The sequence below is a fragment of the Dermatophagoides farinae genome, chromosome 1 (assembly GCF_024713945.1).
Source record: "Dermatophagoides farinae isolate YC_2012a chromosome 1, ASM2471394v1, whole genome shotgun sequence".
Lineage (NCBI taxonomy): Eukaryota > Metazoa > Arthropoda > Arachnida > Sarcoptiformes > Pyroglyphidae > Dermatophagoides > Dermatophagoides farinae.
The window spans coordinates 669,770-694,977 of record NC_134677.1 but is presented as its reverse complement, the minus strand read 5'-3'; the positions used below and the strand labels follow the sequence as shown (position 1 = coordinate 694,977).

Sequence of the window (25,208 nt, the reverse complement as noted above, 5' to 3'; positions counted from 1 at the left end):
AAATTTTTTTTCCGATACATTTAGAATTATTTCGGTGATCCCTGGAATTGTTTCGATTTTTTTATCGTATTGGGCAGTTTAATCGATATTGTTTTCGAACAAATCAATGTTTGTTTGTTTGTTTTTTTTTCTTGTACAAATTGCTTAGATTCGGACTAGCTAAATTTTTTTTTTTTGTTTTTTGTTTTTCATTTTATAGCCACATGAATCCAAAGGAAAAGCCACTGTTCGACCAACATTTTTACGACTATTTCGTGTAATGCGTCTAGTAAAATTATTAAGCCGTGGTGAAGGCATCAGAACATTGTTGTGGACATTTTTGAAATCATTTCAGGTTAGGTTCTTCTGAAATTCTCTTATTCATTTCATTTTCTCATTTGATTTTGATACACAAAAAAAACAGGCCCTACCATATGTTGCATTGCTGATATTAATGTTATTTTTCATTTATGCTGTGATTGGAATGCAAGTTTTTGGAAAAATTGGCCTAGATGATGAAACCAGTATAACAAGAAATAATAATTTTCAAACATTTTTTCAAGCCATTTTGGTACTATTTCGTTCGGCTACTGGTGAAGCATGGCAAGAAATAATGATGGATTGTGCCGATACACGTGATGTACGATGTGATCCACTGTCAGATGAAGGATCTAAAGATCGTAATGCAAATTGTGGTTCAATGTTGGCCATACCGTATTTTATTTCATTTTATATATTGTGTTCATTTTTGATTATCAATCTTTTTGTTGCTGTTATTATGGATAATTTTGATTATCTAACACGTGATTGGTCAATACTTGGTCCACATCATTTGGATGAATTTGTACGGCTATGGTCGGAATATGATCCTGATGCTAAAGGACGTATCAAACATTTGGATGTTGTTACATTGTTACGTAAAATATCACCACCACTTGGTTTTGGAAAACTTTGTCCACATAGAGTTGCCTGTAAACGATTAGTATCGATGAATATGCCATTGAATAGTGATGGTACCGTTATGTTTAATGCAACATTATTTGCCATCGTACGTACAGCGTTGAAAATTAAAACCGATGGTAATATTGACGAAGCAAATGAAGAATTGCGTGCTGTTATACGCAAAATATGGAAACGTACTAGTCCAAAATTATTGGATCAAGTTGTACCACCGGCAACGGATGATGAAGTTACTGTGGGAAAATTTTATGCCACCTTTTTGATACAGGATTATTTTCGTCGTTTCAAGAAAAAGAAAGAAGAACGTGAACGTATGAATAATCGTGATCTCGAAGATACGGTAGCATTACAGGCTGGTTTGCGTAGCTTACATGAATTTGGCCCAGAAATTCGTCGTGCCGTATCCGGTAATTTGGATGAAGATAATTTTGAAAACGGACCAGATTGGGAACCAATGCATCGTCGTAATCATACATTATTCGGTAATGTATGGTCACAATTATCGACGGTGAAATTACGTAAAGCACCGGCCACATTTCATCAAAGCGACGGTAAAGATGATCATGAATTTGTTTTTTCACGAGGTAAACCAATGTCTTTTTTTTCTATCGAAAGTAATTCTAATCAATTGTTTTGATTTAATTTGATTTCATACAGTTCAATCAGGTCGACAACCACGTAATAATGATAATGGCCGTAATAACAGCAATAGGTAAGAAGATTTTTTTTTCGTTTCATCAAATTATTATTGTGTTTGGAACTTTTTTTTGTGGCTTCCGATTTTTTTTTTTTTTTTTTTCGTTGGTTGTTGTTTGGTTTGCATTTCGTTTTCTGGTTTTGTTTTGTTTTGTTTCGTTTTTTTTTTGATTTCCTGTTTTTTTTTATTTCATTACGGTGGTTGATTACACACAAACATACAAGCACGCACAACGAATTTTGCTTTTTTTTTGGATGGTAATTATTTGTTGTTGTTGTTGTTGAGCATCTTTGCGTCGGCGTGTATGTATTTTGCATCTGATTTTTTCAATTTTTCCTTTTTCTCCTCAATTTTTTTTTTGGCCTTGTGGTTCTGCTGCTTATTTATATTTATATATATTTATTATTAAGCAATCAAAATTACGCTAATGTGAGCGAAAAAAATAATAATGATGATGATAATGATAATTACCGGATAATTGAAACGGATATGAATCATAATAAATTATTATATGGAAAAAATGAAAAAATTTCCATCAACAACAGCAAAACAATACATCTACATCCACGTTTATATTACAATGTTCATAATAAAACTATGATGATTTCGAACAACATTGCTGTTGATGATGATGATGATGATGAGAATTTGAGAAATTTCAATCAACCATCATCGCCACCAATTGATGATTATAATATTGAATTATTATCGTCGAAAATGAAACAACAACAACCACAACAGGTAGCACCACCAAGGCCACCACCACGTGCATATTCATCATTATTACCGATGGCAAGAAATTATTATTCACCAATTTATCATCATCATCATCATCATCACCAACATCATCCATTTTATTATTATGTTTATGAATACTGTGATATTGTCGATTATCATCATCATCATTATTATCCATATCCAAATCTATTACCATTATCATCATCAACATCTGCTTTAGTGCCTTCTGTTTGTATTAATAATAATGATGGTGGTAATAATGAATTTTTCGATGAAACCATGATACCATTACCACCACCTCAATCATCATCATCATCATCATTGCCATTAAGTCCATTATCAATGCCATTGATACCACCACCACCATTATTTCGTAATAATAATAATTCAATTATCGATCATACAGGAAGATCAGAATCAATCGAAAATGGTAATAATAAACCGGAAATGATGAAATCATCATCATCATCATCAGTATCAATAATGCATTTACCGCAATCAGCATCAACAAATTTGCTTCGGTATTGAAGTCTGTTTTTTGTTTTTGTTTTTATAAATTGCATGTTAAATTTCTGTTTTGATTTATTCACTGACCAAATTTTAGATTTTTTTTCGGTTTGATTGCATGAAAAAACAAACGTTGATTGTGTAGTGGCATGTGATGTCCTTTTTTTCTGTGATGAAAATGTTTATTTTTTTTTACTGAGAAAAAAAAAACAAAAAATTCCTAATCAATTTTTCATCCCATCACCATCCTCCTATCCATGAATCAATCAATCAATCAATTTTTGTCCGTTTGAACCGATAATCGAAAAAAAAGCAATGAATCACAATTAGAAATGAAAACAGTTTCTGTTATTGTACATGAAAATATTGATGATGATGATGAAAAACGACAACTACCACCACCACCTGATATTGTTGTTGATATGGATACATCACCGTCATCATCATCACAATCGATACAATCGAATAACAATATTGATCTTTGTTCTATAAATTTATTAGATGAAATAATGAATGATAATTCAATTGTTTCTGGTAATAATCAACATCATCATTATCATCAACAGCAACAACAATATGAAAGAAAATTATCAAATTCATCATCAATTAGACGTCGTCTTTCTGGTTGTTTACGTAAACAAGATAGTCATGAATGTCCAATTTTAAATGTGGATGATGTTGACAATGATGATGATGATAATCAATCAACAACAACAACAACAACAGCAACACAACAACCATCAAAACGAGAACGAAAAACAAGCTGGTATCGACGTGCAAGTAAAATTATTAATCGTCAACGTTCGGTTAGCGCTGATCATGGTCATGGTCATGGTCATCGATCATCATCGACAACAAAAAAATCTTCATCTACATCAAATTTTGATACTGTCGGTGATAATGATGATTTATCAACCAAAAATGTGATAGCAGCAACTGGAAGATGTCGGTATTCATTTTCAATTGGTGATAATCATCATACAATTGGTGATTTAAAAATTTTTCCATCTCCTCATCAACAACAACAACAACAACAAAAGCCAGAATTAACAAGAAATCGTAATTTAGAGATATCTACCTTATTAGCCGATGCTTCGAAACGCTTTCTAACCGCTTCATTTAATGATTTAATGATAGTAGTGCCTTCCCACCACAGCCATCATTCATCATCATCGTTAACATCAACAAATTTACAACAAGCGAAATCTAAACCACAACCACCACAACAACAACTACCACGATCAAAATCGCAAAGTAAATCACCATCACCTCGGTCATCATTTTCAACATCGTCATCAACAACATTGAAACCAATTGTACATTCTGATAGTAATTTAATTTTAATCAATAATAATAGGCAACCATTACAACGAACAAATAGTGGTGGTGGCAAACCATCCGGTGCTGCTGATGCATTAGTTGATCGTATATTACGTGAAGAAGGATTGGGTAAATATTTGGATTCGGCAGTGATTCGTGCTGCACAACAAGAGCTAGCTGAAGCTTGTGATTTAACACCTGAAGGTAAGTGGTGGTAGTGTGGTCGTGGATTTTTTTTTTTTTTGAAAATTTTTTCCAAAAAAAAAAAAATAGAAATGGATCGTGCTGCACAACGTCTATTACAATTGGAACAAAGAGCACGTAATAATGCTGCTAGTAGTGGTGGTGCCGGTAGCGGTGGTGGCAATCAAAATGCAAATCAACAACATCGTCATTGAATCATTTTTTGTTGCCTTTTTTTCTTGATTACCAAGAAAAAACAAACGAGCTCTGTGATAATTGTGAAAACAAAAAAAAAATCTGAATTGAAACTACAACTATTCAGTACAAAATACTGATGATGATGATGATGATGATGATTAAATTATGAGTCAAATTTGTTATCTTTCTTTATTATTGTTTGACCCAAAATAACCAAAAAAAAAAAAATCTGAAATGAATCATTGCGTTATTATTGACTTCCGTTGTTGTTGTTGTTATTGTTATTGTGAAAAAAATGAAATAAAATTTATGTCATCATCATCATCATCATCATCGTTATATTTTTTTCGGTCAAAATGACAACAAAAAGCAAAAATCTAGAGCTGAAAAATTGAAATACCAAAAAAAAAAAAAAAAAAAAAAAAAAAATTGCCTTGTATCTCTATTTATTATATTTATTACAGACAAACACACACACACACAGACAAAAGTTTTTGTTAGTTGAATTTCCGTCTTTTTGTTTTTTTTTTGTTTTTTGGTTAATTTATGTTTTTTTTTCTTGTTGTTCTTTTACCACTACTACTACTACTACTGATGATGATTATGATGATCAGATTACACCATCATCATCATCATCATCTTGTTCTTCCGCTTCTTTTGCCTCTCTTGATTCATCTATATCCATCCATCTATATTTAGTCAAATAAATCTTTGCTATGTATATTGTGTGGTTTTGCTTGTTGATTTTTTTTTTTTTTTTTTTTTTTTTTTTTTGGTTTAAACCACAGAAACAAAAAAAAATTGAATAATTCCATTTGTAACACACAGCACACACACACACACACACATCTAGTCGCTAGACAACAAATAAATAAATGAATGAATGAAAACAAACAAAAAAAATCTCGGTGCAAAACCATGTAATTCTCTCTTTCTCTCTCTCTGGAATCTAATGAATCGATATATAATTCATTAATTCACAGTAACAGTTATTAAGTCACAGCAAAAGTCAGTTTCATTGAATTATTATGTCATTATCATCATCATTATATATTAGGCCACAACAACATCAAAACAAAACAAAAAAAAAATTCTGTTCACCAACACTTGTCCAGTGTTTTTTCGATTTTTATCTCTGTTGTTTGTCCACAATTCCGTTTTTGTTGTTGTTGTTGTTGCAGAATCATATTTTTTTCGGTGCCTTCTTTGTACAATGACCACTACCTATTGTTGTTGTGTTGTCCACGAATGAAAATGAAAAAAACAGAACAGAATTAAAAATCAATCAATCAATCAATGATTTATTTTGAAAAAAAAAAATTTGTAATAAATTTACAAAACACACAAATTTTACACTCACACATTGAATCTTTTTCTCATTTTAAAAAATGAACAAAAAAAAAAATGTCAGGCATCAGCAGCACAATTGAAATTTTGAAAATTTATTAACCCTTTTTTTCGACGAAAAAAATAAAAAAAATTTTTTCTCTTTGAAACATTCAAAATGTATGTGTATGTGTATGTATGACTATAGTTCAAAATGAACACGTCGTTGTCGTTTGTTTTGTTTATGTTGTTCATCATCACCATCTGAAGTTGAAAATTTTGCTGTTGATGTTGATAACCATTGTAAACGTTCACCTTGTTCAATACGTCTGGTGGCAATATATTCAAATTTTCCATTATTTGTAAATCGACGATATACATTCATCATCGATGATGCATGATTATAATGATGATGATTGATTAATTGTAAACCAAATGTACCAAAACCAATGCCAACTAATTGTTTTCGTTGTTGTTGTTCATTCAATTTCCAAATTGTCATTTTTTGTTTTATAAATTGATTCAAATAATAACCATCCAATACGGTCAATGTGACCATTATCAATGGGATTATTTGGATCAAATCTTTTAATTCGGCTTGTCCATATTGACCATCATCATCATCATCGCCATCATCGTGGACATTTAAATCAAATTTAGTTAAGTTAAATTGATTTTTCATTATTAATGATAATTGTAATGATTTTATCAAAATTTTTTGATAATATTTTTGATCAATATCGATTTGATTTAAATCCAATGATCCACATGAGTGATAGAGCATATTATAATATGCAAATAGTGGATATTCTTCTTCACGTTTCTGTTTCAATAGTTTATGATATGCACGTGTTATTGAATATTTTTTTGATAATCGTATCAATTTTCTCAATGGTAATTTAGCAAATAAATCATAACAAATGGCCATTTGTTGATCATCATCATCGTTTTCAATCAATGATTCAATTAAATATTGTGGTGATAAACAACAAATTCTTTCATGATGATTATCATCATTGGACATTTTCATACACGATTGTTCACAATAAACAACTTCAATACATTTAGCGCATGGATAAAATCTATAGCCAAGACGACGATTACAATTTGCACAATATTTATAATCATCATTTTTCATTGTCGTTGTTGGCGGTATTCTAGTCATAATCATTTCATAGAAAATTTTTTCCTTTTCATTTATTGTACGGCCAGCCATCAAATTTCCATGATCATCAATCAATACAGTATTGGCGGCATTGGATTCAGCGAATATATTGGTAGGATTTAATTTTTTAAATTCTTGCTAAAATTTAAAACACGACTGGTTAATATATACACATCATATATAAACCCACACAATAATCACTCTTACCTTATCCGGTTCATTATGGTGGATTTGTTCACGTAAATCATCAAAATGTCTGTGTTCACCTTTCTCATTCAGAATATTCAATTGTCCATAAACAAAACGTAGATCCATCTGATATTTTGTTGGATTCAATTGTGAAAGAATTTTTAATTGCTGTAGAAAATATTCCGATTTTTCAATATTTTTTTTAGCATATTTTTTTCCTTGATAATCGGCAATATACAATGATTTTGTTGCTAATCGATAAAAACTGATTATGGCAAATTTTAATAATTTCCAATCATCATGATTATGATGATGATGATGATGATTACGATTCTGTGTTAATAATAGCCATTCTAAATCATGTGATGCATTTACATAATCTTGATTTCGAAAGAAAACCGTTGCTCTTTGCCGAACGCTATTGCGCAATAGATTCCATTCATCATCATTGTTGTTGTTTGATCCATAAATCATTGCCTAAGAAAAAACGAAACGAAATGAAATGAAATTTTTGAAATATATAAAACATCCAAACCTGATTAATATATGAAAGTTTTGTATGATAATCTTTTTCACGTATACTACAATTATAAAATTGAATGGCTTTGATGTCATTTTTTTCATTCATCCGTTTAACATTGGCTATAACTTGTTTGACATCATGATCGATCATTTGAAACTTTTTTGCTAATGATCCGTGCATTGATTTGATTTTGTTGAAAAATTTATTCAATAAAATGTTGAAATTAATTTTTCCATCATCATTGTCGTCGTTGTTGTAATCGATTTTCGAATCGCAAAACAAATTATTCCGGATAAATGTAAAGGAAAAATCATAATGATCAAATATTTGCTGTAAACTACAATTATCTAATGATTTTTCGTCATTGCTGTTGCCATAGAATTTGGATTCCTCATCATTCATCGATTCATCACCGGTTGTAATAATACGTAACATTTGTTTGGTGGCCATTTTTTTAACAAAAAAAACTACGCAAATAAACAAAAACGAATAATATAATCGTGAAATTTCAATTTTCAAATTTATGCAATTTTTTTTTCACTCTCCTTTATTAAATTTATTTTATTATTCATAATTTTAATTTTAATTCTAATTAATTATAATTTCAAGATCAAAGAAATGTTGTTGACTTTTTTTTCGAAAACAAAAACAAACAAACAAACAAAAAAAGAATTTTTAATTTGGAAAATGCATCGATGATAAACACCGTGCTGCCATCTACATTATTTTTTTCAGTGGATATGAGTTTCAATCTTGTAACGATAGTTGGCGCCAGGTCTTTATATTACACATATATAAAATAATATTCTATATATTCGTTCATTGTTCTGTGCATTCTGATTTTTGAATTTTTTCATCATCACATTGATTATCATTTGTTAATCTAGGTTTTTGTTCTTGAAGCATATGAGATTCAATTAATAAATGATCTTTGGTATTTATCATTTCAGTTGTATTAATAACACGACGATCATCATCATCATCATCATCATCATTTTTCGATTGATCATCATTATCACGTCGATTTTTTTCCGATCGATTTAAATCAATATTTTGATTCTCCAACAAACCGGAAACATTTGGTGAATTTATATTACTGGCTGTAGTTTGTATTGAGAATGTAGAAAAATCTCTTGGAATTCCTCTATTGCCATTGCCACCATAAACTAGATATCCATGGCTACCATGTTGTTGTTGTTGTTGTTGTGCATATGGACCACCATCATAATGATCAAAATGTAATGCACCACCTGTAAAACTTCCAAAACTATTGGCAAATTCATCTTCATTATCCAATAATTCATCATCATCAATTTGTGGCCGATAAGAAAAATTCACTGCACCACGAACATTTTGATTGAATAGATTTGTTGGCCGTGTTAATGGTACAATAGGACGATTCGAATTTGAATGATGATGATGTGTAGATGATTCAATACCGGCTGTTGTTGTAACTAATGCTGATGAAACTTGATTCGTAGTACTAGCAGCTAAAAATGGTGATAAAAATATAAAATAAACAAGTGGTGTGAAGAATGTAAAATATAAATATGTTGTTGCATCCACAATACATAATCCTTCTGGTACATTTAAATAGAACAATAATGCACCGATTGCTTGTATCAGATTCAGTGTCGATAATGTTGCTGCATAAAAATAGAATGATTTTTTGGCTGTATAATCAAAAAAATAATAATAATAAATGTACAAATCATTTGTTTGTTACAGCTGTCAAACTTACTTGGTAACAAAAGACGATGACGACATGGTGACCATGGTAATAGTACAACGATCAAATAAATGATGAATGAAAGAAAACAAGTGCCAAACCAGAATATCATTCCACCATGTCCAAATAAATAATATGATTTTGAATGTATATAGAATGATGAATCTGGAGCAATAATTTCAAATGAACCTTGACATATTGAATATATTAATGATAACATTAATGTAATGGTCAATATACGACGTATTGATTGTCGAACATCAAGATGACCAGCAAATAAACCGAATACAAGTACAGATATCTCGGTGGAAAGTAGAAAAAATCGTACAATCACCCAGAATATCTAATGAAAAGAAAAGAAGAAAAAAAATGAATATATTTTGTGAAACAATGTGTAGCCGTTTGTTTACCTTGTCGGTAAGATCGCCACCAAATGTATGTACTTTCATCAACGATGAAATTATACATCGTATTGATGATATAATGATACATAAATAGATGAAAATGTAGAAATTTCTTAAAATTGGAAAATTTTTCAATTGTCGTACACGATCTTTAGCCGATTGTGAATGCCATATCATATAAAGAAGGAATAGAATATTCGGAATGAATATAATTAGGTCCCATATGTGAATGCTAAATTTTAAAGGAAAAAAAATTTAAATGAATCAATGAATTATATATTAGTATAATAATAATTACCTGGTATCATTGATTTCTTTATAAAGAATCACTTTACAAAAATGCAAATCATCTACAAATATATCATGATTATTTGTAATCAAATTGGTCATGTTTGAATTTAAACGATGTAATAAATGTACATCTTTATTATTCGCCATCATCGTGATGAATTTTTTTGTTGATTATTCATTGATTTGATGATGATGTTACCGAAACCGAACAAATGTAATGACCGGTGTCACCAAATGTCAGTCAGAAGCAAAATGAAATTGAAACTTTTACATATTTTCTATGCTTTATAATGAACAAGAATTTTAATTCTTGAAATAAAAAAAAAATAGCCAGAATAAAACATTCTTTTGTCACGTCATTTATGTACGGTCGATTGTTATTGTTTAATTTTTAGCTGCTGCTGCTGCTGCTGCTGCTCTTTTTTTTCCCATTGTGCTATTGTTGTTGCTTACGACGACGTTCGATGATGATGATGATCATTGCGTTTCATTTTTTTTTTTTTTTTTTGATACACACAATCCAATTCACATACAACAACAAATAGAAAGAGCAAGAGAAAGTGAAACAGTGAAAAAAAACTACGCCGTCACCAGAAAAAAAATTGAATGCCAATCTCGTTTGGTTCTCTCACAAATGTTTTTTTTTTGTGGGTAGTAGAAGTATATATTGATCATCAAAAGAAAAACAAATATTTTGTGTATGTGTGACAAATATAGATAGAAAGATCCTGATGCTGGTAAACATCATCATCATCATCTGTATAATTATACTGATCCTATTTCAAAGTGAAAGATATCATCATCATTTATTTTCATCTTCGTAGTGATTTATTTATTTTTTTTTATTATTATTATTTGCTGGCCCCAATTATTGACAAATTAATGAATTTTGATTGAACGGAACAAAAAAACAAAACAAAACAGAAAAAAATCATTCAAATACAATAAAAATTGAATCATCATCATCACCATCATATTTCATCGTCTATTTGTTTTGGTTGATTGATTGTGGGTAATTTTGATTCCATTAGTCATCAACAACAACATCATCATCATCAAATCTGCCATTGAATTAATTGTTTCTCTCTCTGTGTGTTTGTGTTAGTGTCATTATTGTTGCCTTTTTGTTTTTTTTTTGTTCATCAAATTCCTTTTCAGGTAAATTTTTTTTTCCTCATTTCAATATTGATTAAAATGAACCGATTGGTTTGTGTGAAATCATTGCAAAAAAAACGAAGAAAAAATCTGGTGCTCGGATGATTCGAATGGATGAATGAACCACCCACAAAAAATTTTTTTTTTGTTTCATATCTTTTTTTCTCTTCTACTTCCATTGATATATAGTTTATAGATGGCTGATTTTTTTTTCATTTCATTTGATTGATTTTTTTTTTAGTCGATAGTGTACATATTTGATGTGGATGGTTATCAATTTTTTTTTTTTTTTGAAAATGTTTCTGGTGTGTGTGTGTTGTATGTGACTTTACCATATACACATTTGAATGAGAGCAACAAACATTCATTTCTGTATTTACATAAACACATTGATTGACTAATTATTCTTTTTCTTCGTTATTTTAGATAAATTTTAAAAAAATTCTCTGGTCAATCATCGATAATCATTATATTGGATTTATTCTTCATCAATCATCAAATCGATAATTAAATAATTGAATTCATTTTCTCTGTTTTTTTCCTGGCTATTTCATCGTAATAAAAATAAATAAACAAATAAATCATCATCATTATGGCATCACGTAAAAAGGCATTGTTAAAAGTAATCATTCTTGGTGATAGTGGGTATGTTATAATCGTGTAATTTTTTTTATTGCCGTTTATTTTTTTTTTTAATTGACGAATTTCCTGGTTGTTGTTTTTTCTTTTTCCTTTTTTTTAAATTGATGATTTCATCATCATTGATTGCTATAGTGTGGGGAAAACATCGTTAATGAATCAATATGTAAATCATAAATTTTCCAATCAATATAAAGCGACTATTGGTGCAGATTTTCTCACCAAAGAAATTATTGTTGATGATCGTCTTGTTACTATGCAGGTTTGTTTTTACTGGTTTTTTTCAATTCAATTTGGTTGATGTTACAAATTTTTTTTCTGTTCTATTAGATTTGGGATACAGCAGGACAGGAACGATTTCAATCATTGGGTGTTGCATTCTATCGTGGTGCCGATTGTTGTGTACTTGTATATGATGTAACATCACCTGGTTCATTTAAATCATTGGATTCATGGCGTGATGAATTTTTGATTCAAGCATCACCACGTGATCCGGAAAATTTTCCATTCGTTGTTATTGGTAATAAAGTTGATCTGGATAATCGTGCCGTAAGTTTAGTTGTTTGATTTGAAATTGACATTTTAATTGAATTTTTTTTTCCACCCCATATAATAATAAGGTTTCAGCTAAACGTGCACAAGGATGGTGTCAAAGTAAGAATAACATTCCATACTTTGAAACAAGCGCAAAAGAAGCCATTAATGTTGATCAAGCATTTTCAACTGTAGCCAAAAATGGTTTAGCCCAAGAAACTGAAGTTGAATTGTATAATTCTGAATTTCCTGATAAAATTAATCTTTCACAGGATCAAAATCAACAACGAAATGATAATTGTGCTTGTTAAATTTTTTTTCTTTGTCTTTTTTGTAAATGAAAACAAAAATAATCAACCTAATAATTGGATTCGAAAAAAATAATTTTCACACACCCACACACTCAAAATCGATCTGTGTTGTGAGAAAAAAAAAATTTGATTCTATACGATTCAGCCAACACACATACACACACTATAATAGTAGAAGACAGCTCTACACAATCAATCAATGAATCGCCCATTAATTTTTATCTTCAAAACCAACAAAACCACCCCCCTCAACCCCATTTATATATTCGTATTATTACTTATTAATATTATTATTACTACTCAGAAAAAAAAACAAAAATAAAATAAAAATGATGATTATTGATTATTGATTGATTTTCATATTCAATTTCGATTTAACACACACATACACATAAATAAACAAACGACGATTTTGTAAAAAAAACGATCATTAATAATTTTTAAAATGTTGGAAAAATAAAAATAAAAAGTTTTTCAGAAAAGTTTCAGATCGTACTGTCAATTTTGACCTGAATTTTTTTTTTTTGGTTTCCTCATTGTGCATCATCAACAACATCAACAACAACAACAACAACCACAACAACAACAAGTGGCGGAATCAAGTAAAAAAAATCGATAAAATCATCATTCTCAATCAGACAAAATTATCATCATCATCAAAAAGCCACGCCACTACTACAGCGATCAAACAACCACTTTTTTTATTAATTGAATCATCATTCTATCAAGTGTTTTTTGTTTGTTTGTGTGTGTATTTCATCATTTGATAACTGTTTTGTGTTTGTGTGTGTTTGTGTGTGTGTGTGTCTGTGGAAACATACATTTTGCACTGAAATGAATGATGATGATCAATATTGTTGTTGAGGCTCGTGGTTGTTGTTTGTTGCTACGTCGTGTTTTTCTTCTGGAAATACACATTTACATTGGTTGATGATCATCATCGTTGGATTTTGTCATGAGTTGAGCATAGTGTATACATCAATAAACATCATGAATTTGTGAATTTTTTTTTTTGGAAAAAAAATTAACTGTCATCAACCATCATTGTTGTTGTTGTTGTTGTGATTTTTTTTTTAAAATTAAAAGTTTTTTGACAACAAACAACAACAGCCATGCCATTACAAAATTGTTTTCATCATTTTCATTATTTAATAACCAGTGTTTTTATAGTTTTTTCTTTGATAACCATACTACAATCATTATCACAACAAATAGTGAATAATAATTCCGCAAATCGATCCATAATCGATGATGATCATGTGGATGATAATTATAATTTAATCAATTTGACGGATAAATTGTCAAATTTTAATTTTGAAAATTTTTTCCTTCCATCATCATCATCGTCATCATCATCATCACAGTCACAATCCAGATTATCATATGGTACAACAAAATTTCTTGCACCGGAAGCAATATATTCACCATTCAATCCACAATCAATGATTGAAAATATATCGGCCATACCATTAGCATATGGTGATTTTGATTCAGATAAATTTACGGATATTTTTATGCTTGGCAATAATGGTACCAGCATTTATCTATTGAAAGGACATTCATGTGTTGATGGTAAAACGGTGTTAACATTTTTTGGTTCACGTCGTTGTTTATCGATTGTCCACGATTTTCATTGTCATTTATCAAATAATGTTTACAATTTAATTGCATCTGATTTTACTGGCCATATGCATCAAGATTTATTGATAACGGTGAAATCAACGAAATTTAAATCACGTTATGATATCATACTAGTCAATGGTAATACAACAGCTGAAGAATTTAATTGTAATGAACGAAAAAAAATTCTAATCAATAATGCAAAAAGTGAACCATTCATTTTGGGTAAGTGTGGGTGTTCAATATATTGTTCCAAAAGTTTTTCATAAAAATTTTTCGTTTCCATTTGAAAACATTTAGATTACAATGGTGATATGATCTCTGATTTTATTGTTGAAACCGATGATTGTTCATTACAACTTGTACTTGGTGGCGTGACCGATACTACTATCGATACAATCGATCTTTATAATAATTTAACAATCGATTCAAAACACGAACTAAAGAATCGATATGTTTGTCTGTCGAATTTAACAAAAATCAAACATTTAGCACATCCACATGCAAGTGGTTTTCTTAATCTCAATTCGTATTTGATTGATATGACTTCGGATCTGTTCATAAATGGCCAAAATGAATTTGAATATATTTATAATATACCACAAGAAGGTTTTCAACCGAATCAAAATGGTGAAAATCTTTATTCATTTCCAACTATTGCCAGTATACGTGGCCAATCATCATTTGTTGATCTGAAATTATGATGGAAAATTAGAACATCTGATTCCAGTTTGTTTGGATTCGGATGCCAAATCATTTGCACAATGTAAACAGCCAAATTTAATGGTTTTCGACATGGATACCGGTGATTGGTTTTCAATATTGAATACAACTGAACCATTGGGTACAGAATTTAATCGTACATTAACATTTATCGATTCTCGTTTCTGTGATTATATTGAAATTCCTGTTACATTACATATTGGTGATATTGATTATGATGGTTATCCAGATTTTGCAACAATATTATTCGATCAACAAACTGAACAAACTGTTGCGGCGATTTTTTTAAATAAAATGATTGATGGTGAAAAAAATACATGGAATCGTATATTTCAATTAGATTGGATCGGTGAATATACGGAAAATGTTCGTATGGTCAGCTTATTCGATATATTCAATAATGGAAGATTAAATTTATTGATAACGACGGAAAATGCCCATACGAATCAGTTGACATTACAATCATATGATTATTATGGAGAAAAATCATTATATTTTAGTTTTCTTCGTGTTAACGTTATTTCTGGACTATGTTCGGATAAAACTGAAGATCATAAATGTCCAAATCATTTAGCGTATGGTGGTACACCACCTGGTGCAATGGTTTGTTTTGCTGGCCCATATACTGATGATCATTGTTGTTCAGTGCAGATGAGTCAAACGGCTCATTTTGCTTTACAGCCACCATATATTATATTTGGTTTAGGTGATGTTTTGAACGTTATAAATGATTTATCCATATCGATTGCAAATGGTAAAAATCCATCACGTACACGTAAATGGAATGAAATAATACCTGGATCAAATTTGGTTATAGTGCCATATGAACCGGATCAAATGAAAAATTGGGAATTACGTGTGTTCATCAACATGAGCATATATTCATTGGTCTCATTATCATTTCTATTGATACTTGGTCTAATATTAACATGTGCCATATCGATATTACATTTTCGTGAAAAAGTTGAAGATCGTATCGATAATCAACAATATCGTAATGCTTGGTTATAAAAACATTTTCGAATTTGGCTATACATACGATTATTGTTGTCATTCTGTATGTAATTAGTATTTTTTTTGTATTGATTTTTTTTTATATTTTATTTTACACAATTTATTAAAATTATTGATTGATTGATTTACAAAACAAAACAAAACAAAAAATTTTGTTTCGAACATTGTGTTAATTAATTTGATGGTTGATAGATGGCGTTTGTGAAAAAAAAATTAGGATTCGAAAAAAGATTCTAATGATTGTAAAAATGGGTAGATTGAATTTTATTTTTATTCACATTTGGTATATACCAAATAGAGATTCTCTTCTTTTAATGTTGATGATACTAATTTGTAAATTATTAAAAACCAAGAAAGAAAGAAAAAAAAATCATCCAATTTAACCATTAATTTAAAGTTGGCCCATAATCACAACAACAACAACGAACGCTTCAACATCATCATCATTATGATGTGGCTGAACAACAACAAAAAAAAGTTGAATCAAGATTTAACAGCAAAATAAAAATCCATGTCCCTTTGGTCCACGAAGATTTTGTCTATGTGTGTGTGTGTGTGTGTTAATATTAATTGGGCTTACAATGAAGTGAATGTGTTTTTGGTGTATTTTTTATTCAATATTTAATAACATTTGAGACTAAGAGATTTCTCGTTTCTCACACACACACACAGACACACACACATAAAATGTGATCATCATCATCAACAACAACAAGGGAAAAAATCCAATGAATAAAATGAAAATGAAAAATCTTTGTGGTGGTCCTAAAATAAATTGGTTTCATTTAAGCTGTTTTTTGTTGTTATTATTGTTGTTGTTCGTCCTTTGTGAATTACTCCCATGTTGAACAATTGCCATTGCTGGACCATAATCATCAACAAATAACAACATTTTATATCATCAATTATGGATTTGAAAACAACCTAGCCAAACCAAACCAAACAATCAAGTTAAATTATTCAAAACAAAAATAACCACTCAACAACTGAAATGAAAAAAAAATAAACCACCACCACCACCATCATCATTGCAGCAGCAGTAACAACAACAACAACAACAGCAAATTAAATCGACCAAACCAACCAAATGAACTGCGACCACATAATAAAATAAAAGCCAAAAGAATAATTTAATTTAATAAACAGTGGAAGAAAACACAAAAAAAATCTTATTAACACTTTTTTTCGTTGTGATAGTGAATCAACATCATCATCAAATAAACATTTCATTCTGGATGATGAAGAAATTGAAATTCACCAAGAAATTATATACAATCAACAACTGACACAAATTGAACGGCTAACGAATATTGTTTTTAGTGGTAATTTTTTTCAGCAAAAAAAAAAGAAGACAGTCTTCATCATCATCATCAATTCTTAATTTTTAAATGTTTTTTTTTTCGTACGGTTGTATCCCAGAATCCCATTTACAAAAGTTATCCTCGTGTGTGTTTGTGTGTGTGATAATCAAAATCGAATCTATTATAACGATAATAAATGTAAATTACAAACATCTGTTTTTCAGTGCCATCATTTCATTTCATCCCATATCATAAAAAAAGAGTCAATGAAGGATAACCACCACCATTACACAAAAATTTTCTTCTTTTTCTTCATTCAGCAACTGAAAAAAAACCACCAAACAAGCAGTGGTGGATAAATAATGAATTAATAATTTAAAAATCACACTTTTTTTTGATACAACAGATTTATAAATGATTCATTTTTATCATCATCATCATCATCATCAATTTTTATCCAGTGTATTTAATACCACAAGTTTTATAAAAATACGAATCACCATCATCATCATCATCAAATTCACAAGAGAATTGTACCACCCACACACACACACACAATAAAATAAAATGAAATGAAATGAATTCTGACCATACATCTCATCATCATCATCATCATCGATTTGATTGTGAATTGATATGGCCAATATATAAACAAAGGGCCAATTTTTTTTCTGATTGAACATCATTTAAAAGCATCTGTGTTTACGTGTACAGACACAGAACTCACCACCACCACCATCAGGTAATTATTTTGTTTCATTTATTCTAATTTTTTTTCCATTTCTACAATACATAAGAAAAAAAATTTAAATTAGATTTTATGCAAATAAGGGCATCGAATGTTTTTTTCTTTTATTATTCTTGTGTTTGATTTGAATCTGCACAAATAATACTATGTAATAATTGAAATGTAAGAATTTCTCATGTCAGTGTTTTTTTTCATGTTTGTTTGTTTTATATTTGAATGAAATGAATTTTTTCCATCCAGATGATAAATTTCATTCATTTTGTTTGAGAGTAAACGTGTGTTTTATTTTTTAAATTTTTTTGATTGATTGGATTTAAATTGATGGCTGTCATCATCATCGATTCTTCGATTAATAGATCATCAATAAAAAGTAATTATCAGATGTTTTGATCAGTTGTATGTGTTGTTGGTATAAATTTGTAGTACTTGGATTCTATGACTGTATCGAATAATAATCGAAAATTCTTGTGTTGAAAATTATTATTTTCATTATTTTATTGTTGGTATCATATAATCAATTCAATGTAATCGAAATAATCATTTTGTGTTTTTTTGTTTGTTTGTTATATGAAGAGAACACAAGCATCTTGTCTGATGATGATTGGCAAAATGAAAAAAAAGTATAAAGCAAACAAAACAAAAATATTTGATTACAACACACACACACACACAATCAGTCAATGTTTTGTGATATAAAATATCCATATATTGACAATATTGTTAGATAATCACGCCATTCAATAAATGAATGTCCACAGAATTCTTTTCCTCAAGGGTAATCATCATCGATCCACCACTACCACGCCCCATCTCCCCCATCTTCCATATAACATGATCATTTCAACAACAACAACAACGAAAAAAAAATCTCTTTTTTTACAAAAAAAAAGAATAACAAGTCCAAACAAAAAATAATCCAATATTTAATAATAGGGATGATGATGATGATGATTACGAGAATTTTATCAGCGTAAATTTTCATTGTTTGTTTGTTTTGGACAATGATTATTGATGATGATGGCCAGAACATTTTTTATTTTCGTTGTAAGTTTTTCTTCTTCCTGTCTGTGTGTGTGTTTTGATTGATTTGATCAATTGTCAATAATGATGATGATGATGATCAAATCCAATCCAATCAAATTGATTTATTTATTATTGATTTTTTTCCTGATTCTGATTAATAATCCATTGTGTATGATACACTAGAGAGAGAGAGTGAGAGAGAGAGAGAGAGAGAGATAGAGAGAAATGACAATAATAATAATAATTGTAATTGTCATCCGTGTGTGTGTGTGTGTTTTCATTATTATTATTATTAACCTCATTGATGGAATATTCTCTTGAGATTTCTGTTTTTGTTTTCTGGGGAATATTCCATTTTCCATATATAAATATTATATCGAAATAAAAAGAGAGAATCAAGTAGTACTAATTCGCATAATAGATTTTATTCTTTTTCATTTGTCCATCATTCAAATTGATGCTTATTTAGCCAAATCTCTTATTATTCACTGGTTATTATTATTATTGGTTATATTAGTTCAATATTGTTGAGGCGTGACGGGAAAAAAAAAGATTCATTGTGATCATTCTGTTGCTGGTGGTGGTGGATCAAACATCGTCATCATAACAATAGAGGATGACTATTGTGTGTGTGTGTGTTGGGGGGATACAAGATAAATGATGTATTTTTTTTATCTCTTTACCTTTCTCTTCCAACTTTTGATCCTTATGGAATACGACTATAGTTGTGTGTGTGTGCGTTGCTAATTTCTTTTTTTTCTGGCCACACACACACCAATCTGAAAATTTCGGTCACCACTGTTTCTTTGCTGTTGTTTTAATTCAATCAGGAATCATCGATTAATAGTTTGTTAGACAATCAATTTGTTACATACAAAAATCATTCTTATACCAACAACTAATAGCTCTATTAGCTCCAATTAAAACAGACCAACATACACACACACTTATTTATCGTAAAAATAAACGAAATGAAACGGAAAAAATAACAAAATTCAATTCAATTTTGACATTCATTTGTGTGAGTTACTTGAAGTGTGACCATTTCATTAAAAAAGAAAAAAAAATTGAGACAGATTTTTTTTTTGAATTTTTCTTCTTTTTCCATTACCACCACCGCCACCACCACATAAAATCTATTAGCTTCTCGTCGATCAAGTAATTCATTCATTTAGTTGGTTACTGGTGCCATACACACACACAGATTATTGTAACAAGAAAAACGAAAATTTAAAAAAAAAAAATTTAAAAGCGCGCGACAAACTTTTGAAAAACTAAATCTTTTTTTTCTCGTTTCACTATTATTTATTTATTCACTAACTATTTTTGACAATGAATGAAATGAATGAATTCGTGGTTCGTGTTACCCCGAAATATATTCTGTTTCATTTTCAATAGTCATCGTTGTTGTTGTTGTTGTTGTTGTTACATTCAAATGAATGAATTGAATAGAATGAAAGAGGGCAACAACAATTTATTGTCTGAAGCAAAAAAAAAAAAAAAAAAAGAAAAAGTAAAAATCGAATCCAATCCAATTGAATCGAATCATATATCCATTGAATATGATACAGTGAATGTGAATGAATTGATTGTCACATTTTGTGTGTGTGTGTGTATGTGTATAATGTATATATGAAAGTTAAGCCACAAATTGACTCATTTAACGCTTCATAAATATACTATTACATTACACACACACATAATAACCTTAAAGAGACAATTTTCTTTCAATTATTATTGAAGCATAACACAATATAGTCTCCCATTCACTCATTCATTCAACTTAACTTGATTCATAATATTCCTCTCTATTTAGTGATGTGTTGCTAGTAATGATATTCTTTCGAATGAATTTTCTTCATTTCTTGCACAAACACACACACACACACGAAAAACTTATTTGGGGGTGGTGGTGGTGGTGGTGATGCTGGTCCCCCTTTCGTTGGATTTGGCCAACGAGAAAAAAAAACATTCAGTATAAGTGTGACACGCGTCGGCCAATTTGCTTTATATTTTTTTTCCTTTTTTCTTTTCTGGATCATAGACCCATCCAGATGTGATGTTTGTATGTATGATATGTATGTGTGTGCCCCTTTAATTTAGTATTTCGTGTATGGAAAGCATACACACACACACCAAACATCAAAAAAAAAAACGAAAAACTAAACCCGGTTTTATATGGCACTATGTGTGTGTGTGTGTGTGTGTGTATGAAAAGAGATTATTCATGGATCTAATTTATTCATTCAATTCACCAGGCCATATTACCCAATATTGGATATAGAGAAAGAATCTCTCTTGCTCACTCCTCATAATGATGATGATGATGATCATCATCATGATCATCATCGTAATAGTGAATCACAGTTTCTCCCCCACCACTACCACCACCACCAACACTACAGAAAATATAAAAAGATGCCTCTTTCTCTCACACACACACACACATACACACCCTGAATATAATTGGAATATTGACATCGATATTTGTTGTTACTGCTGGTGCTGGTGCAAGTGATTCATGCTAATTACCACACTCACTTCATTTGTCATTTGTCTAGCTTTTTTTTCCATTATTCAATAAAGTTTATATCTATCTCGTTTGACATTTTGCTTTTCATTCTGGTAATTGTGTGTGTGTGAGACAATTTTTTTTTTAGTTGGAAATTGTTCAATGTCTTTGATGTAATTGTATTTGAATTTTTTTTGTTTTGTTTGATGCACAAATTAATTAGATGTCATTTGTTGTTGTTGTTGTTGATCTTTGTTATTTTTTTTTTTTTTTTTTTTGCTGAATATCGACAAAAACAAGCAATATAATCATATCACACACACGCACACACACACAATATTAATTGGTCTCAATTTACATACAATCATTATGTATGTATGTATGTGTGCGTATCACTTATCAGATTGTTATTATTATCATCATCATCATCATCAAGCATGCCTATTATATAATGGATGATGATGGTGATTCATTTCCATAGAAAAAATTCTAATCGAATCTATTTATCTATTTTTTTTTACATCTCTCATCAATTAATTCATTCATTCATTCACATATTGTCTATTTATTCTAAGAAATTAGTTAGCTAGTATGATTCGTGTGTGTGTATGTATGGTTGGTGTATTGATAATGATAATAATAATAATAAGTTAATTGAATTTTGGACCAAAGAATTCATTATCCATACGAAAATGGAAATCATTCAATCAAATATAATAAACCAAGTACTATTTAATGTGCTACTACTACTACTGACTAACTAATCACTAATCATCATTATCAATCATCACCATGATTGAGTGCTCTAGCTAGAATGTGTGATCCGATTAACATTACTTCATACAATGAATGAATGAATGAATGAATCAAATCAATTAAATTCCTAGTGATGGGTAATCAAGCATTAATCTTTGAAATTTTTTCGATTAAAAATTCTTTATTAATTCTTATTTTTCAATGATGCGATTCTCTTTCCTTACACTGGCTGCTGATGATGATTATAATTAAGATTTTTGATGATTTCACCATTCATTTTATTGGCTGCTGAAATGGGAAATTTTACATCTGGTTCATGTTCTGGTTGTGTTTTTTTTTCTTGAATTAAAATCAAGTAAATTTACTAAGTTAATTTGACCGGATATCCAATGATGATTGTGTTTTTTTTTGACCACTGAAAAAAAAAATTTCCGCTTTTTGATCATTTTTGTTTTTTCCTCGTAAGTAATCGATTCATTTTTGTATTCGAATCAAATTAATCGATTGATTGATTATTATTTTTCTAATTTGTGTAAATAAATAGAGTTTCTCCATGATCAATTATCCACATAACAAAAGCAATTTTCTCTCTCTATTCTGGATCAAATTTCTTTCTTTTTTTTTGTTCATTCAACTTTTTCACTTTTAATTCTTTTCTGAACAAAAGATATCCTGTCCTATCTCATTCTTTCCATCTCTCTATGTATGAATTGTGTGTGTGTGTGTGTGTCTATTGGTGTGAAATGTTGTAATCCAATTACTATAATTGAATTGCTTGATTGTGTTTGATACTCGAGGCTGCCCTTACAAGCAAAATTTACAGTTTCCCCTTCTTTCGATGGTGATGCGTGTGTGTGTGCGTTCATTCACAAGATTACAACCTAAATAAATAGCCTGAATAAATTGATATATATTGGCAAATGGCCAAAAAAAAAGAAGAAAATCCCTGTCTCAAATTGAATGATTTTTGATGATAATGTTAATCGATTTTCAACAGCAACAACAACAAAAATGATCAGATGATGATCTGATTCCATTTTTTTTTACTTACTCAAATTAATTATTGTTTGTTTGAATAGCAAAGCCAATGCCATAGAATTTAGTTGATGATGGTGATGATTCTTGATTTTTATGTACAACAACAATAATTAATTACAGATGTATGATAATAATAAAAAAAAATTCTTGTCATCCATCCATCCATCCATCTAGTTAGTTAGTGGTGTATATATGTTCATTAGAGATTCTTGTTGTCATTCTGCTTCTCTTCACTTCTTGTTTGATCAAATTGATGTATTTGATTCGAATAACCAAATGAATGAATTTTTCTTTGTGTGACAAGCGTTTATTTTTTTTTCTTGGGGAGAAAGCAAAAAATTTGTCAAACATTCCAATTCTGTCTGTCTTTAATGTCTATTATTAGCATCATCAACAAATTATTATTGACTTGATTCGTTGTTTTTTATAATCACATTGTTTGTTTGTTGATTTTTCAATTTTATCGTTTATTCATTCGTTTTGTTTTGTTTTGTTTGTTTGTTTCATTAGCGTTTTTTTTTTTGGCCATTTTGAATAATGATTCCTAATCGAATGCACGCATACACACAAAGTAACCAGAGAATCCACCAAATAATAATAATGATGATTTACAATTTAGCAAAAAGAAAATAATCTGAATTAATATACACATCAGATGATGATCAATTTTTTTTTTCGTTGCTTTAGCCATCATCATCATCATCGATTGAATGAAAAATGATCGAAAATGAATGAATGAATCAATGCGTTTATGTGTGTGTAGAATTACTTGACGTGTTTAACTTGATTCAATAATAATGATAATGCTATGCTATGTTATCATTATGTTCCAGTCGATCATCATTGTGATGATGATAATGATGGTGGTGGTTGGGTGATTTTAGAGAGAGGGTGGACACAGACACACACACACATATATTAATAATATGGTGGCATATCATAGAAAAAAAATTTGTCTCGAAAATTGAACCTAGTTAGTCAGTGTGTGTGTGTGTTTTTTTTTTGTAACTTAATCGCGATACAATGACATCATCATCATCATCATCAATCGATTCCAATCGTCGTTGTTGTCGTTTATTGAAATAGAGAATCTAGGGTCTATTGTGGATTGTGTGTGTGTGTGTGTGTGTGTGTTGGTCTTTGAAAATTGTCACACACACACAAACCAAAAAGAAACAAAAAACTTGCGAATATTGATGATGTGATATGTACATAATTTGCAATTTTGAAGAAAAATCAAAGAATCAGTTTTTATTGTGTGAATACTACCACCATCATTTCAAAATATAAATTCATTTACCATGAAAATGATCGTGATGATGATGATGATGTATATTCCGATTCCTTTTGCATTTTTTTCTTTTCTGATCACATCATTAGCTAACTTTCAAATATTGAATTGAATACAGGCCATTTATACGATAAGTTGTCATCAAATTTGGCAAATTTCGTTAAATTGTTTGTGAAATTTTTTTTTTTTTTTTTGAAATCAATTGATTCAGCCTATAAATCTCACCACTACTAAAAGATTCAATTTGTAAGAAATTCCATTTCAAACGACAACAACAACAACAACAACTCAAGAATATAATCACCGCCCCAATAAGACTAAATGTACTAAACAT

At 29.7% G+C, this 25,208-nt stretch overlaps 5 protein-coding genes across 24 annotated transcripts in view; 3 read left to right on the top strand and 2 right to left on the bottom strand.

Moving 5' to 3' along the window:
* Window positions 1–5,348, top strand: part of Ca-alpha1D (Ca[2+]-channel protein alpha[[1]] subunit D) — a 42,748-nt gene extending 37,400 nt beyond the window's left edge. For 7 of the 16 annotated variants that reach the window (XM_075735391.1, XM_075735390.1, XM_075735394.1 and 4 more), the window contains 6 exons: window positions 25–108; window positions 200–334; window positions 404–1,523; window positions 1,597–1,651; window positions 3,195–4,405; window positions 4,475–5,348. In XM_075735391.1, the coding sequence (XP_075591506.1) occupies window positions 25–108; window positions 200–334; window positions 404–1,523; window positions 1,597–1,651; window positions 3,195–4,405; window positions 4,475–4,599 (2,730 nt within the window). In that variant the 3' untranslated portion in view covers window positions 4,600–5,348. Of the gene's footprint in view, window positions 1–24; window positions 109–199; window positions 335–403; window positions 1,524–1,596; window positions 1,652–2,046; window positions 4,406–4,474 lie in introns of those variants that run through there. The other 9 variants (XM_075735399.1, XM_075735398.1, XM_075735395.1 and 6 more) reach the window with 6 other exon arrangements.
* A 662-nt stretch (window positions 5,349–6,010) lies between these two features.
* LOC124492546 (uncharacterized) lies at window positions 6,011–8,270 on the bottom strand. The gene is made up of 3 exons (XM_047055462.2): window positions 7,798–8,270; window positions 7,281–7,739; window positions 6,011–7,211 (listed from the first exon to the last, which is right to left on the bottom strand). The coding sequence occupies exons 1-3, from the start codon at window positions 8,233–8,235 to the stop codon at window positions 6,111–6,113; spliced, it is 1,998 nt and encodes a 665-aa protein (XP_046911418.2). The 5' UTR covers window positions 8,236–8,270; the 3' UTR covers window positions 6,011–6,110.
* Window positions 8,271–8,314: 44 nt separating this feature from the next.
* On the bottom strand, window positions 8,315–10,754 carry LOC124492547 (transmembrane protein adipocyte-associated 1 homolog). Of its 3 annotated transcripts, none has more exons than XM_047055463.2 (4): window positions 10,217–10,754; window positions 9,925–10,150; window positions 9,527–9,857; window positions 8,315–9,458 (listed from the first exon to the last, which is right to left on the bottom strand). In XM_047055463.2, the coding sequence occupies exons 1-4, from the start codon at window positions 10,357–10,359 to the stop codon at window positions 8,605–8,607; spliced, it is 1,554 nt and encodes a 517-aa protein (XP_046911419.1). In that variant the 5' UTR covers window positions 10,360–10,754; the 3' UTR covers window positions 8,315–8,604. The 3 variants fall into 3 exon arrangements, with proteins under 3 accessions (XP_046911419.1, XP_075591501.1, XP_046911420.1); XM_075735386.1 differs by having other exon boundaries at window positions 9,904–10,150; window positions 10,217–10,659; XM_047055464.2 differs by having other exon boundaries at window positions 8,315–9,431; window positions 10,217–10,659.
* A 104-nt stretch (window positions 10,755–10,858) lies between these two features.
* Window positions 10,859–13,194, top strand: Rab7 (RAS oncogene family member Rab7). 3 transcript variants are annotated; one of them, XM_075735387.1, is made up of 5 exons: window positions 10,859–11,367; window positions 11,791–12,009; window positions 12,139–12,265; window positions 12,334–12,552; window positions 12,624–13,194. In XM_075735387.1, exons 2-5 carry the CDS (start codon window positions 11,957–11,959, stop codon window positions 12,846–12,848), a joined length of 624 nt encoding a protein of 207 aa, XP_075591502.1. In that variant the 5' UTR covers window positions 10,859–11,367; window positions 11,791–11,956; the 3' UTR covers window positions 12,849–13,194. The 3 variants fall into 3 exon arrangements, with proteins under 3 accessions (XP_075591502.1, XP_075591504.1, XP_046911591.1); XM_075735389.1 differs by having other exon boundaries at window positions 10,918–11,309; XM_047055635.2 differs by lacking the exon at window positions 10,859–11,367 and having other exon boundaries at window positions 11,700–12,009.
* A 477-nt stretch (window positions 13,195–13,671) lies between these two features.
* LOC124491614 (T-cell immunomodulatory protein) lies at window positions 13,672–16,367 on the top strand. The gene is given in 3 exon segments (XM_075731835.1): window positions 13,672–14,693; window positions 14,769–15,169; window positions 15,171–16,367. Coding segments are annotated over 3 exon segments (2,166 nt in total). The 5' UTR covers window positions 13,672–13,960; the 3' UTR covers window positions 16,203–16,367.
* Window positions 16,368–25,208: the final 8,841 nt, after the last annotated feature.

Excerpts from the sequence above, each read along its gene's own strand:
- LOC124492546 (XM_047055462.2), bottom strand. The coding sequence starts at position 8,235 with ATGGCCACCAAACAAATGTTACGTATTATTACAACCGGTGATGAATCG. Across the intron at positions 7,740-7,797 it reads AACTTTCATATATTAATCAG|GCAATGATTTATGGATCAAA; the intron begins GTTTGGATGTTT and ends GTTTTTTCTTAG. Across the intron at positions 7,212-7,280 it reads ACCATAATGAACCGGATAAG|CAAGAATTTAAAAAATTAAA; the intron begins GTAAGAGTGATT and ends TTTAAATTTTAG.
- LOC124492547 (XM_075735386.1), bottom strand. The coding sequence starts at position 10,359 with ATGATGGCGAATAATAAAGATGTACATTTATTACATCGTTTAAATTCA. Across the intron at positions 10,151-10,216 it reads AAAGAAATCAATGATACCAG|CATTCACATATGGGACCTAA; the intron begins GTAATTATTATT and ends TTTAAAATTTAG. Across the intron at positions 9,858-9,903 it reads TAAACAAACGGCTACACATT|ATATTCTGGGTGATTGTACG; the intron begins GTTTCACAAAAT and ends TCTTTTCATTAG.
- Rab7 (XM_075735387.1), top strand. The coding sequence starts at position 11,957 with ATGGCATCACGTAAAAAGGCATTGTTAAAAGTAATCATTCTTGGTGAT. Across the intron at positions 12,266-12,333 it reads ATCGTCTTGTTACTATGCAG|ATTTGGGATACAGCAGGACA; the intron begins GTTTGTTTTTAC and ends CTGTTCTATTAG. Across the intron at positions 12,553-12,623 it reads TTGATCTGGATAATCGTGCC|GTTTCAGCTAAACGTGCACA; the intron begins GTAAGTTTAGTT and ends TATAATAATAAG.